This window comes from Podarcis tiliguerta (assembly GCF_965153285.1).
Source record: "Podarcis tiliguerta genome assembly, chromosome: 4".
Taxonomy (NCBI): Eukaryota; Metazoa; Chordata; class Lepidosauria; order Squamata; family Lacertidae; genus Podarcis; species Podarcis tiliguerta.
The window spans coordinates 16,346,158-16,360,519 of NC_139537.1; the positions used below are offsets into that span (position 1 = coordinate 16,346,158).

A 14,362-nucleotide genomic window follows, 5' to 3' on the forward strand; every position below is an offset into this window, starting at 1 on the left:
TTTAGTTCTAGGCGTGGATTTCAGTGGGGCCATTTTCATGGGGGGGGGGAGCTCTGGTTGAATGTCTGCCTGAAAGGCAGGCCTCAGGAGCCCTGATTGGGATGTGGGTGGCTAAGTGGGAAGGGGGGGGGGATGTAGGCAAGCACACTGGTACAAGAAGTTGCAGAGCTGAGCTCTGAGCTCTGAGCTCTGAGCTCTGTGAGTGCGGCTTTCTCCCAACTGAAGTGCAGAGTGTTTGAGGACCGGGACATTCGCAGGGAAACCAAAATGTTTGTTTACAAAGCTATTGTACTACCAACCTTACTGTCTGCTTGTGAAACATGGACCACTTATAAACACCATCTCCAACTCCTCAAAATATTCCATCAACGGTGTCTCGGAAAAATTTTACACATCACCTGGGAAGACAGGCAAACAAATACCAGTGTACTGGAAGAAGCAAAGATCACCAGTGTCGAAGCAATTCTTCTTCAACATCAACTTCGTTGGACTGGTCATGTTGTGCGGATGCCTGATTATCATCTTCCAAAGCAACTATTCTATTCCGAACTTAAAAATGGAAATGGAGGAAGGCACATTGGCAAATCCTCACCATAATCCTCACCATAATCAACTCTCCCCGGCAGTGGCGTAGCGTGGGTTGTCAGCACCCGGGGCAAGGCAAGTAATTTGCGCCCCCTAACCCGTGGATTTGCGCCCCCTAACCCTACCCCCCAGATGTTGCGCCCGGTGCAGCCGGCCCCCCCTGCACCCTCCGCGCTACGCCACTGCTCCCCGGAAACCTAACCCGTGGATTTGCGCCCCCTAACCCTACCCCCCAGATGTTGCGCCCGGTGCAGCCGGCCCCCCCTGTTTATAGAAGGCAATCTTACTCGGCTACGAAAGAAGAAGTTGCAGGTGCCTCAACAGCCTTCGACAGCAGCGCTTTTGCACTGTGACGCCTCTGCTCGCTTCACCCACCATCCATCCCCGCCGGGCTTCTTAGCGCAGCATCCGTCGCCATGGCAACGCCCAAGAGGGCCGGGCCTAGTCTCACTCTAGGCCGCCTCTCTTCCTGCGCTTTCCCCCGGCCCCGGGGAGCGGGAAACTTAACTCCCAGGCTCCTTCTTCAGCTCCACCGGGGAAGGCGAGTCGCGAGCTCCGGGCTCCCCCTTCTTCCTCCTCCTCCTTTCGCCGCCTCGGGCTCCTATGGCAACGGGCCCGCGCGTCTCCCACTTGCCTGGGCGCGGCTGGTGCAAGAGGCGGCGGCGGGCGGCGAGGCATGAGAGCGGCGGCCGGGGAGCAACTGGAGCCGAGTCCCGGGGAGCCGGGGAGCAGCCGGAGCTACGCCGAGTACAATGAAGCGGGGCAGCCCTGTGAGTGGGGCGGGGTCGCCGAGGGGGGACACACATAACCGCGTAGTCCCCTCCAGGGCTGGAAAGTGTGGCAACCTCTTTCGAGCCAAGGGGAGTGGGTAGGTGGGGGCATTGCTGTCGCTGCTGCTACCCCTCTCCTGTGCAAAATGTTGGGGTGCTGCCCTCTCCCCTCCACCCACCCCCATTAGAGGGAAAGCGCAACCCACCTTCTTGCATTAGGGGCTGCGTGGCACCATTGGACCCCCTCCGCTCCAATGCCCTTTGCCCATGATGTGATGCCATTGTTCATTTCCCCATAGAGGACCCACCTCCCTTGCCTCCCAAAGGGACCGCCCACCCTCTTCCCCCAGCGCAGAGGACCCTGCTTGTTCCAGTATTATTATTATTATTATTTATTTAATTTGTATACCGTCTTCCATCTGAAGATCCCAGGGCGGTTCACAGCAGAGAAATACAAAAACGAGAGTACAAAACGCATAATAAAATTCTGCAGTCGACCTCCTTTGTAATGTTTTATTTTGAAATCTTTTAAGATGATATTTTCGTTTTCCCGTTAATTAGGTTGCTTTGGCTGTGTACTTTTATGTTTGACTTTCTTCAGTAGTGTTTCATTCCGGGTTCTATTGACCTTTTAATGTGCTGTAAACCACTTTGAGATTTTTCTTAAAAATACAAAGCGGTACGGTATAGAAATGAAATGAAGAATAAATGATAATAATAATAAAGCAAAAGCAAACCAACAACGCCCCCCCTTCCCACAAACGCATTTTAAAAGCCATAGGAAGTTAATCGACCAAATGCCCGGTTTAAGAGGAAGGTTTTCGCTTACTGTGCTTTTTCGCCTTGTGCACATATCAGTCTCCCTTCCATGGGGGCATTGCACACCCCACAAGGGTTTATTCCACTTGACATACATCACTATGAGGAACTCTTTTCAGTTCCATTCTAGAAGGGCTGGTTTCCTCCCCTTTCTTCTGCTCACCACCAAGAATCAACATTCAATTCCCAATTATAGTCAATTCCATTGGGGACATCCCATCCCAATGCTATACACCCCATCTCCTCCAATGTAGTTTTTCCAAACATGCTGGAGGTTTGGTTTATCCCATGGGGAAATTTTCCCACTGTGATTAACACAGACCACTTTGAGATCTGTTACTGCATCGCTGACCGCCATTTCTACTGGGAGAGTTGCCTAACCCAGCAAGCTTTCAATCCATCAGCTGTGGAAGCATTGTTCATACGCAGGCATTTTAACTCACCAAAGGACAACTTAACAAACACTTGATTTACAGAAAACCATCTATACATAATCACCTTCAAGGGCTGCATGCATGTGTATGACATTTTATAGATACATACACATGCCTGATAGTCGTGATTTGCTTTTGGTTCCTTCGTTTGGGTACACCATATATAGAATACAGTGAAATGTCACTGAACCGGAAGCAGCGACTGGCAGGTGTGCCTATAAGATATGTGGGGCAGTGAGATGGGTTAATTTTACACCTGAAAGCACGGCTGCCGGTGAGCTATTGGGCCCAAATGGCTCACAAAACTATAGATTAGCATTTGCAAATTTTGACTGCATTTAAGCAGTTTCATGCCACGCTTGGACATCCCATTACAAGGAGACATATGCTGGGTTCCTCTTGTGCAGGGGTGGGGAAAATCTCTTACCTGCTACCTCCCAGACTAACCGATTACACTAGTCATGGGGAGGGCAGAACCAATGTGATTTGTTAAGTAGTTCTATTATTTTTCTTGATGGGGGGGCAGCTCCACCCCCCCCCCACTACGCCATTCCTCCAAACATTGGACAGACTATTCAAGCACCCCTTTGGCTCCTGAGATTTCAGCAGGAATTGTTTCCTTCTGAAGCATAACTTTACAACCTTAAAAGGTCACCAAGCTTTGTGAAAACAAATTAAGAGCCACTGTTCTCTGAATTCTGGGACCATTTTCATATTCTGCACCTTTCCGCCACTCCCACAGCATGGCAGTATACGCATATTACCTGATTATCGCTCCATGTAGCAGTTCAGATGAATAGTGTATGCAGTTAAAAAGCATTTACAGTTTGTTTCAAAAACCTGTTGCATATACTGTACTGTATAATATAATTTTATACAGTGCCCTCTAGTGCCCAAAAAGTGAAGATAAGGTCCCTTTCCCAAACAATCCGCTATATTATACAGTACAGTACATACATAGGAATACACTGATTCCTATATGGTTATGAATCCTTATAAGTGACTCTTCTGTCTGTTACCTAAGAACAACAACCTTCAATTAAAATTGGAAGCATGATGCTTCCAGCACAGCCTTAACCAGCCTACTCAGAACTAAGTCCCACTGAACTCATTTGGGCTTACTCCCAAGTAAGTGGGGTTAGGATTGCAACAGAGTTCAGAGAAGCATCACTTCTGCTTGTTGTAAATCATGCAATGGGAAACCTCATTAGTCAGTCAATGTAACGGCTTTGGATTCTTCTGAGTCTTTAATTATGGAATTAATGTGTGGTGATGCACACATTGGGAGAGGGCCATAGCTCAGTGACAGAGCTCATGATTTGTGCACATAGTGCTCCATTTTCAACCCACAATATCCCCAGGTAGGAGTGGGAGAAACCTGTCTGAAGCCATATTGAGGCAATGTAGAATACTGATCTAGATGAACCAGTGGTCTGAGTTACTGTCTTCACTGGTGTGTCATGGGAAAATATGAAATAGTTAGTGATTGCATGGAAGATCATTGCGCTTCTCAGTATTATTTCCATATCTGCTATATCTTGCACCTGAGAACAGAGTACCAGAAAAGAATATTTAAGCTATGGGTGCATCAGTGACTTAAATAAAACATGACTGATATTTTTAATATCACATTTTTTAAACATTTTGTGTGTATTTTTGAACTTTATATTACAAATGAGAATGATTTTAAATTTTATTATGTCAAATTAGTTAATTCTGATACACATTTAAGTGAAATAAGGTGTGTATCATATGGGATTCCTTATCCCTGTACATTGTCTTTAACAAAACAGGGAAGAAGTTTGTATATGTCGAACCACCTAGGAGAGTTAAGGAAGTGCTGGAAGAAGAGCTTTATTTTCGGAGGGATGAATGCAGAATTAAACACCCTTCAGAAGGTAAGCTCTGTGGCCGGCAAAGGTATAAAATAAAAATGAAATGATTTAGGGAAGAAAAATCTGAAATGTTTAGTGGATAATAAGTTGTGAAAATCTGCTGTAAATACTGCTTAACTTGAGGAAATATATAAAGTCAGATGTTACGGGTAAAACAAAGTTCTATTTATTTATCATATTTGTATCTTACAACTTTTCCAGGCATTCAGAATGGTGCATGTCATATTATATATAAGTGCGATATCCACCAGCACAAAGATTTCTGCTTGGACAATGGAAGTTCCTTTCCCTGTTCTCATGCTACTCTGTGTCCTCCACCAATCCTTTTTCAGAGGGTTGGGGGGGGGGGGACGACCCAGAGCAGATTTAAGAGGATGCACTGGTAGAGGAAATAATTTCTGTTGCACATCAGAAGTCGTGGTGCTAGCGGAAGCACTTCATTGGAGAGCTCCCAATATATCTTACCTGCCTTTCACCTTAAGGTCCCAGGGTAGGTTACAACATACAATAAATTCAGAGGCTTAATACAAGAGCAAACTCTAGCAAAAGCCAGTACATTGGCTTGCCCCATTGAACTCATTTAGTAACCCAACCAAGTAAGAATCACAGAGTGGGCTTCTCCCCCCCCCCCCTTTCATATTAAGTGCCGTATTTTTCGCTCTATAAGATGCACCAGACCACAAGACGCACCTAGTTTTTGGAGGAGGAAAACAAGAAAAAAAATATTCTGAATCTCAGAAGCCAGAACAGCAAGAGGGATTGCTGTGCAGTGAAAGCAGCAATCCCTCTTGCTGTTCTGGCTTTTGGGATAGCTGTGCAGCCTGCATTTGCTCCATAAGACGCACACACATTTCCCCTTACTTTTTAGGAGGGAAAAAGTGAGTCTTATAGAGCAAAAAATACGGTATTTCATTTATCTTTCAGAATGGCAGTTCTTTAACCACATTCTCCACAAAAGCTCATTTAAAGTTTAGGGAAGCCTCAACGGAGAAATCCAAAACAGCAGTTGGTAGTTGCAAGCTGGCTTTGGACAACTTATAGAAGAAGAGGGCCAGACCCTATAAATACTGTCACCTTGGCATGTCATCATTTGTATTCAGCCTTTTTATCAAGAAACTCAAATCAAAATACACAAGTTCAGTAGTGCTTTTTTCTGGGGGTTCACAGGGACACGCATACCCCTAAACATTTTGTGAATCTTTGTACTTTTGTCCATTTACTGTATTTATTTTTCCCGATATGAACTATAAAATGGTGATTTTCTTGAGTCAAAATGAGAGTACCCCTAAACGTTTTTTTAGGGGGGGAAAGCACCGCACAAGTTTATTCTTTTTATTCTCACAATAACCCTGCAAGGTAGATTAAACTGAGAGAAAGATGGGTGGGACGGGACTTGACCACCTAGTAAACTTTATGGCTGATTAAGGGGTTGAAACGAAGCCTAAGGCCAATACGCAATTGACTATTCCATACTGATTCTCCGTTAAGACTTCCCTCATCCACTTTGATTGACATCTATGTGTATTTTGCTACTCCATGAATTTGCCTTAGCCGGTGGTTTTCAAAGGTGCTGCCTTGAAGGAATGTTTTCCGTAGCTGGGAATCTGTATGGCTTGTGGTGGCACTTTGAACACTGCAGAGGATCCTGTGGCAAGTTCGGTATATTTGGGTCACTGGCCTCACAATTCACCCTGCATGAGCCTTACAGCACAATTCCTGCTGCTCCCCATTACAGGAGAACATCAGCAGATTGAGCAAGCTGTCTTTCTGAAAAGCTGCACAGCCATTATCAATTTCATTTAGGGACCCTTGAGAAGCTTCAAAGGAACCCCAAGGTTCCTGGAAAGCCAGTTTGAAAGCCACAGGTGTAAGCCCTATAGTTTTTAAGTCCTCAGAGTTATCCGCCACGCTGTACCACTGCAAAAATGCATGATGAGAGGCTTAATATTTGCATCTATCACAGGCCTTGCAATAATATGCAATATACCCAAATTGATCACTCTGCTCTGCTGCAGAGGGTCTCCTGCAGATTCCATCTATATCAGGAGGTCCATTCCATACAATATAGTCGGCACGTCCAACATCCATAAGGTTGCAATCTACCATCCAGTATCAAAAACTGGCAGTGATCTACCATAATCTCCCATTGCCATTCTTAAACTTAAACATTATATTTGGCTGGGGAAACACAGCCAGATGGGCGGGGTATCAGCACCCATCCAGAGCTAGGAGGGAGAGGGTGTTTTCTTTCCATGGGAACTGGCGGGAGGGGGGAAAGAGAGGGGGATGTCATTGTCTCTCTCACGTGCCACCCTTCCCTCAGCTCCCTAACTGCGTGCCTCCACAGCTGCAGCCCATGCAGAGCCCACGCATCTCATCTTCGCACACACGTACACACAGACACAGCCCAGCTCTTCCTGGGAGCTGGCAGAGCAGCCAGTTTCTCCCTTGGAGGCCGCCAGGGCAGCATCCCTTTCACATCCCCCCAGGAATGCAGCGGGAAGGAGGACAGGCAAACACACACACACACACACACACACACACACACACAGAGGCGAGCTCTCCTGAGAGCTGGCAGGGCAGCATCTCTGTCCTGTCCCCCCCAGGAGCGCAGCAGTTGACCTGCGATCAACCATAATCTAGTCCAGGATCTACTATTCGATCCTGATCAACCGGTTGTACATGCCAGCAATATAGGAACAGCATTTAGGAAGGTGGCAGCTACCCTTTGGAGCTATCTCCCACTACACACTAGACAGGCGTCAGCTCTGTTGTCTTTTCAGGACCTACTGAAGATCTTCCTTTTACAACAAGTGGAGGGTGTGTTTTTTATCCCAGTGTGTATCTGTATTGGATTGGAAATTTGTTATATATATGGGATGCTTTGTAAGCATTTTTACATACAGAGTTGTGGGTTTTTTTAATTGTTTGGGTATATTAACTTGTTTTTTACATATGGACTTGTTTTTATTATGAAACTGCTCGGAGATATTTTATGGCAAGCCACCCATAAATGGAATCGAATCAAGAATGCAAGGTTCCTTCCAGACCTACAGTTGCACGATTATGTTTCGTCAGCCAGTGGTTTGTACAAATATTTCGGTCCGCGGGTATTAATTGCTTTCCCTCCTACCTAAAAATATAGAAGGTCAGCTTGGAACCCAACTGACAATAATGCTCTTCATATATTTTGAACAGCGGCTCTGGAAGGAATTTGGAGCTTGAAAAGGAATTTCCCAGTGGGAGGCTTCAAGCCGGCATCACAGAATCCAAGTAGCTTGCTTTCACAGCCCAAGTACTACTCCAGACATGCCGTAATAAGAAGTAAGAATGAAATATCTGGGGGCTGCATCGTGCATCAGTAAACAACTCTGACTTTCAAAACATTCACCTGGGATTGTCCGTCTTGGTGTGTGAATCCCAGCATCCATCAGCTTTTGAAAAGTCAATAAATTTTTTTTTAAGGAAAGAAAAATACCAGCACCCTGTTTGTTCTTCACCTTTCCTTCAAGGCGCTGTATGCCCCCCCCCCATTTTATCCTCAGAGCAATCTTGTGAAGTAGACTAGGCTGAGAGCAAAAGCAAGAAAACATCCCCCAAGGCTATCTTGTAAAACTTCACGGCTGCGTGAAACCTAGGATTGTATGGTTGTGCTGGGTAGCGCTCTGCCCGTTAGACACCATACTAGTTGCTCTTTAGATCTTCAGATTTGCGACTCTGCTTTAAGATTGCTACTCCTGGCTTGCAATGTGGCTTGCAGTGTTTTTAGTCTGGTTTTGCTCCTTGAGATCAGGGATGGGCAGTTGCTGAGGTGCTGGTTCAATTCATGCACTTTGCAAGGGAAAATTATCGTAGTGTATAAATGGGGCTGCCGGTTCTTGCACAACTCTACAAACACAACACATAGGCTAATAGTTAGTAGAGAATATATAATAGAATAATGATATCATTCAGATTGTAGGAATAAGCCAATCAAAGTTCATATGTACAATATAACAGAGTGGTAGCGAGGACTGCCAAGCCGTGTGTTCAAAACAGATGTCTACTACTGAAACAGTAGTATCATTCCAGAGACTCTGTCCTTTTGAAACTTTTGAGACATCTTCTGTTGAAACTTTTGAAAGACTATTGTGAGACTGTCCTTAGACATCTGTTTTGAACACACAACTTGACAGTCCTCGCTACCACTCTTATATTGTACATATGAACTTTGATTGGCTTATTCTTACAATTTGAATAATATCATTATTCTATTATATATTCTCTACTAACTGTTAGCCTACGTGTTGTGTTTGTATTGTTGTGGTTGGTTCTTACTGCAACACAGGGGTTTGTTTTTGGTTCTCACACAACTGCGGAGCGTTAGGGGGATGGAGTCTAGCTGCCCAGGCTCACAGAAGAGATGGCTGTTGCTGCAGCAGGAGAAAGTGCACCCGTCCCCAGTGTCTCCTTCTTTGAAGGTCTTTAAGCAGAGGCTTGACAACCATATGTCAGGAGTGCTCTGATGGTGTTTCCTGCTTGGCAGGGGGTTGGACTCGATGGCCCTTGTGGTCTCTTCCAACTCTATGATTCTATGATTCTATGATCAAGCCAATAAAATGCAGCCTAGAAACTCTTGCAGGGACAATTAAAATACTCCTGAGGGCAAATAAAATTTTCAAATGTAAAAGACTAACTTAACAGGGCCACGGGCAGCACCGCCCTGCTTTGGGAACTTGCAATTACAATCTCAACTCCTGGTTAAGAGTATACCACCAATAAAGTCAACGAGATTACTCCAAAATAAATGGCCATATTTATTTCCTTACATATACATCCCACCTTCCTTCTATCGCTCAAGGCAGCATACCGGCAATCCAGATATTCTGCTCTTCTCCCAAGCAGCTCAGGCCAGCACACTTCATTATCTTCCACAATTAATATCCTCACAACAACCCTCTGAGGTAGTTTAGGTTGTTTTTATATTAGCTTTCTCATCCCCCCCCCCGCCAAAGAATCCTACCTTCCATAAACATCTGCAATTTTCCTTAAACTTGTGAACCTACAACTTCATTTGTTTGAGTGCACAAGATTTCGCACACATTTGCACACTTCAAGCTGTTTTTACCCTTGTCGATTAAAAATGTTAAATAATTTGTGCCCCTCTCTAACTGAATGGATTCAACTTCTGTAGCTGAGAGGCACCTCAGGTAAGTTTCCACCCCCATTTTAAAAATAATTGTCTGCTTCCTCACACTCAGTGAGGTCATGTTATATTAAAAAAATTGCATATATAGTTCATGACACCTTTTTATTAACAAAAAGAAAGAAAACTTGATTGGAGACTGCCCTGTGTTAGGTGGCTAACAAAATGAATAAATAAAAGTACATATAAGTGGAAATGCCTCACCAATAAAACATTTACTAATCTCTGTTTTCATCCTTTCCCCCTCCTGCAGGATAGCCCCTGTGAAAAGCAGTGTTGATGGAAGTGACAGGAACTAGGCAAATTCACAGCTGCTATTTTTATCCAAATGCTGAGTACTATATTCTAGAACTTGTATCATAGAATGTAAAATAAACTTTTCAACCATGCACCAGTCAGTGTGTCTGTGTTGATCTTCTGTTTAGCTATAAAATGTTCCAGAGCAAAAATGTTTCACCTCTCTAAATTTTTATTACCCGCACAGCACCTGCCTGTTTGGTAGAAGATTGTTCTTTTACTAGTTCATTGGCCCCTTTTTCTGCAAACAGCACAGAAATGCATGCTTGTAAAAGTGGGCTCATATATTGTACAAGCAGTGATGAACATCTGTATTCAACACTGAGCTAAGCAAAACATTCCACCAGCGCCTTGATTTTTCCGTGTACAGAAGAATATTCTCCTCCCCTCCCCCCGCTGCCCGCAGCTCTGTAAATCTGTTCTGGGGGTACTCCCAACCCCCCGAAGTAGATCTGGGAACAATATAGGGTGTGTGAGCTGGAGGAAGAAGTGGGAATCCTGTTGTTTTTGTGCAACTGTTAATGCCACTCATGTTTAAAAACAGCAGCAGGTATGTAAGATCTCTACAAATGTTTGCATGTTTGTAATGGTGTGGCGCCATTTTGAAGAGGATAAAGGTAAAGGGACCCCTGAGCATTAGGTCCAGTCCTGACCGACTCTGGGGTTGCGGCGCTCATCTCGCTTTATTGGCCGAGGGAGCCGGCGTACAGCTTCCGGGTCATGTGGCCAGCATGACTAAGCTGCTTCTGATGAACCAGAGCAGCGCACGGAAATGCCGTTTACCTTCCCACTGGAGTGGTACCTATTTATCTACTTGCACTTTGACATGCTTTCGAACTGCTAGGTGGGCAGGAGCAGGGACCAAACAACGGGAGCTCGCCCCGTTGCGGGGATTCGAACCGCCAACCTTCTGTTTAATAATGTGTTTGGTTGGCATGCATATCTATGGTATGACAAGGTTAAAGTACATAGAATGTTTAAAATTCACATTGTCAGGAAAGCATTGTTTAATGTATGGACTAGATATAAAGACCTTCTTGAAAATAAGACTCCAAGATGGTTGTCTCCAATGGAAGCAAAAGCACTAAAAAAACTCAATATGGAGGCCAATTGGCCAAAATATTGGGCGATCCTAGAACAAGATGGAGATAAACTGAAATTGCAGAGCTTTGACAAATTAAAAAGCAAAGTCCGTGATTGGCTTCATTACCATCAGATAATGGAGGCATACAAATTGGACAGGAAAATTGGTTTCCAGGTGGAAAAATCAAAATTGGAAACAGAATTGTTAGAACCCAAAACGAAGATATTGTCAAGAATGTGTAATTTGCTGTTGAAATGGAATACACAGGATGAGGAAGTGAAATCAGTAATGATTAAGTGGGCACAAGATGTTGGTCATAATATAATGCTAGCTGACTGGGAACGGTTATGGACCACTGGTATGAAATTTACAGAATGTAATGCTTTAAGAGAAAACATTATGAAAATGATATACAGATGGTTCATGACACCAGTCAAGCTAGCAAAAATCTATCACTTGCCCGATAATAAATGCTGGAAATGTAAAGAAACTGAAGGTACATTCTTTCACCTTTGGTGGACGTGCCCAAGGATTAAGACCTTCTGGGAGATGATCTATAATGAACTGAAAAAAGTGTTTAAATACACATTCCCGAAGAAACCAGAGGCCTTTCTCCTGGGCATGGTCAACCAACAGGTACATAAGAAGGATAGGACATTCTTTATGTACGCTACAACAGCAGCAAGAATACTCATCGCACAGTATTGGAAGACACAGGAACTACCCACGCTGGAAGAATGGCAGATGAAAGTCATTGACTATATGGAGTTGGCAGAAATGACTGGCAGAATCAGAGACCAGGGAGAAGAGACGGTGAAGGAAGATTGGAGGAAGTTTAAAGACTATTTACAGAAACACTATAAGATAATGAATGTTTGATGACACCAGATTGAATGTAAAATGTTATTAGCATAAAATTTAAAGATTATGAAAGAATAAATATTTTAAGATATATGGAAATGCAATTATATTGAGATATTAAAATTATGACAAAATTAAATTAAGACAGAGGGAAGGAATTTGCTGATAGAATATAAAATCTGGAATACAGATAAGGAAGGTCTGGGGAGGTCGGAGACACAAGTTAATGCTAAGAATATAATGAGGATAAAAATTGTTTTTATTCTTTCTTCTTTCATATTTTGCTGTTGTTTTGTGTTTATATGTTATGTTATTGTATTCTTCTGTTTTTTGTTGTATTGTGTTTGTTTTTTGTTGTGCTATACTTCTTGTAAAACCCAATAAAATATTTATTAAAAAAAACAAAAAACCGCCAACCTTCTGATCGGCAAGTCCTAGGCTCTGTGGTTTAACCCACAGCGCCACCCGCGTCCCCTTGAAGAGAATAGGAGACTCTTAAATGGTTGCACCATGCTCCTCCTTTGTCCTTGACCCAGGGCTAAGTTCCCAAATCAAGTCCCCCATGTTGTTGTTTAGTTGTTTAGTCGTGTCCGACTCTTCGTGACCCCATGCCAGGCACTCCTGTCTTCCACTGCCTCCTGCAGTTTGGTCAAACTCATGCTGGTAGCTTTGAGAACACTGTCCAACCATCTCGTCCTCTGTCGTCTGCTTCTCCTTGTGCCCTCAATCTTTCCCAACATCAGGGTTTTTTTCCAGGTAGTCTTCTCTTCTCATGAGGTGGCCAAAGTATTGGAGCCTCAACTTCAGGATCTGTCCTTCCAGTGAGCACTCAGGGCTGATTTCCTTAAGAATGGATCGGTTTGATCTTCTTGCAGTCCATGGGACTCTCAAGAGTCTCCTCCAGCACCATAATTCAAAAGCATCCCATTCCCTAGTGTAGGTGGAACCACCTTCATAGCTGGAGGCAGAAATGTTTCTGAATCCTAGTTGCTGGAAACTGCAGGTGGGGAGATTGCCCTTGTGCTTGCATCCTGGCTGAGTGCTTCTCAGTGTCATTACGGTGGCTCAGTGCATGGAGCTGTTAACCAGAAGGTTGAGCTGGTTTGAGCGGGTAGCGCTGTGGTCTAAACCACTGAGCCTTGGGCTTGCCAATCAGAAGGTCGGCGGTTCAAATCCCCGCGACGGGGTGAGCTCCCGTTGCTCGGTCCCTGCTCCTGCCAACCTAGCAGTTCGAAAGCACATTAAAGTGCAAGTAGATAAATAGGTACCACTCCGGCGGGAAGGTAGACGCCGTTTCCGTGCACTGCTCTGGTTCGCCAGAAGCGGCTTAGTCATGCTGGCCACATGTCCCAGAAAAACTGTCTGCAGAAGCGGACAAACGCCTGCTCCCTCAGCCTGTAAAGCAAGATGAGTGCCGCATCCCCAGAGTCATTCATGACTGGACTTAACTGTCAGCGGTCCCTTTACCTTTAGGGATGGCTGTGAGCAGGATTCCTGCATTGCAAGGGGTTAGAGTAGATGACAGTTGGGGGTCCCTTTCAACTCTTTGATTCCATGATCACTGTGACACTAGGAATGCTGGATTAGATGGTCCATTGGCCTGATCCAGCAATCTCTCCTTATGTTTTCCAGGGGTAGATGTGTTTGCAGCACAGCTCGGCCCTGCAACTTCTTGTACCAGTGTGCTTGCTTACATTCCCCCCCCCCCGCCTCTTTCCCACTCAGCCACCCACATCCCAAGCCACCTCAGCAGTCTATATACACCATTTACCGGTACAGTTTAATGAAGCAATCAAACTGCAAGTTCCCAGAACAGGGCGGTGATCCCATGTCCTAATTTGACTGGGGTGCAGGGGAGAAAGGATGGTGTCTTCCCTGGGAGAGGAAGTATGCGCAAAGCTCAATTTCTAAAAATTAAGGGGGGGGGGGCAAAAGCTTTTCTGGAACTGTTGTTGTTGTTGTTGTTTAGTCGTTTAGTTGTGACCGACTCTTCATGACCCCATGGACCAGAGCACGTCAGGCACTCCTGTCTTCCAGTGCCTCCCACAGTTTGGTCAAACTCATGCTGGTAGCTTCGAGAACACTGTCCAACCATCTCATCCTCTGTCGTCCCCTTCTCCTTGTGCCCTCCATCTTTCCCAGCATCAGGGTTTTTTCCAGGGAGTCTTCTCTTCTCATGAGGTGGACAAAGTATTGGAGCCTCAACTTCAGGATCTGTCCTTCCAGGGAGCACTCAGGGCTGATTTCCTTCAGAATGGATAGGTTTGATCTTCTTGCAGTCCATGGGACTCTCAAGAGTCTCCTCCAGCACCATAATTCAATTCTTCGGCGATCAGCCTTCTTTATGGTCCAGCTCTCACTTCCATACATCACTACTGGGAAAACCATAGCTTTTACTATACGGACCTTTGTTGGCAAGGTGATGTCTCTGC

At 44.7% G+C, this 14,362-nt stretch overlaps 1 protein-coding gene across 2 annotated transcripts; it reads left to right on the plus strand.

Moving 5' to 3' along the window:
* The first annotated feature begins 986 nt into the window (after positions 1-986).
* On the plus strand, positions 987-10,077 carry LOC310676736 (uncharacterized protein C11orf97 homolog). 2 transcript variants are annotated; one of them, XM_083438846.1, is made up of 4 exons: positions 987-1,355; positions 4,402-4,506; positions 7,702-7,912; positions 9,942-10,077. In XM_083438846.1, the coding sequence occupies exons 1-3, from the start codon at positions 1,262-1,264 to the stop codon at positions 7,866-7,868; spliced, it is 366 nt and encodes a 121-aa protein (XP_083294972.1). In that variant the 5' UTR covers positions 987-1,261; the 3' UTR covers positions 7,869-7,912; positions 9,942-10,077. The 2 variants fall into 2 exon arrangements, with proteins under 2 accessions (XP_083294972.1, XP_083294973.1); XM_083438847.1 differs by having other exon boundaries at positions 988-1,355; positions 7,702-7,827.
* The last annotated feature ends 4,285 nt before the right edge of the window (positions 10,078-14,362 follow it).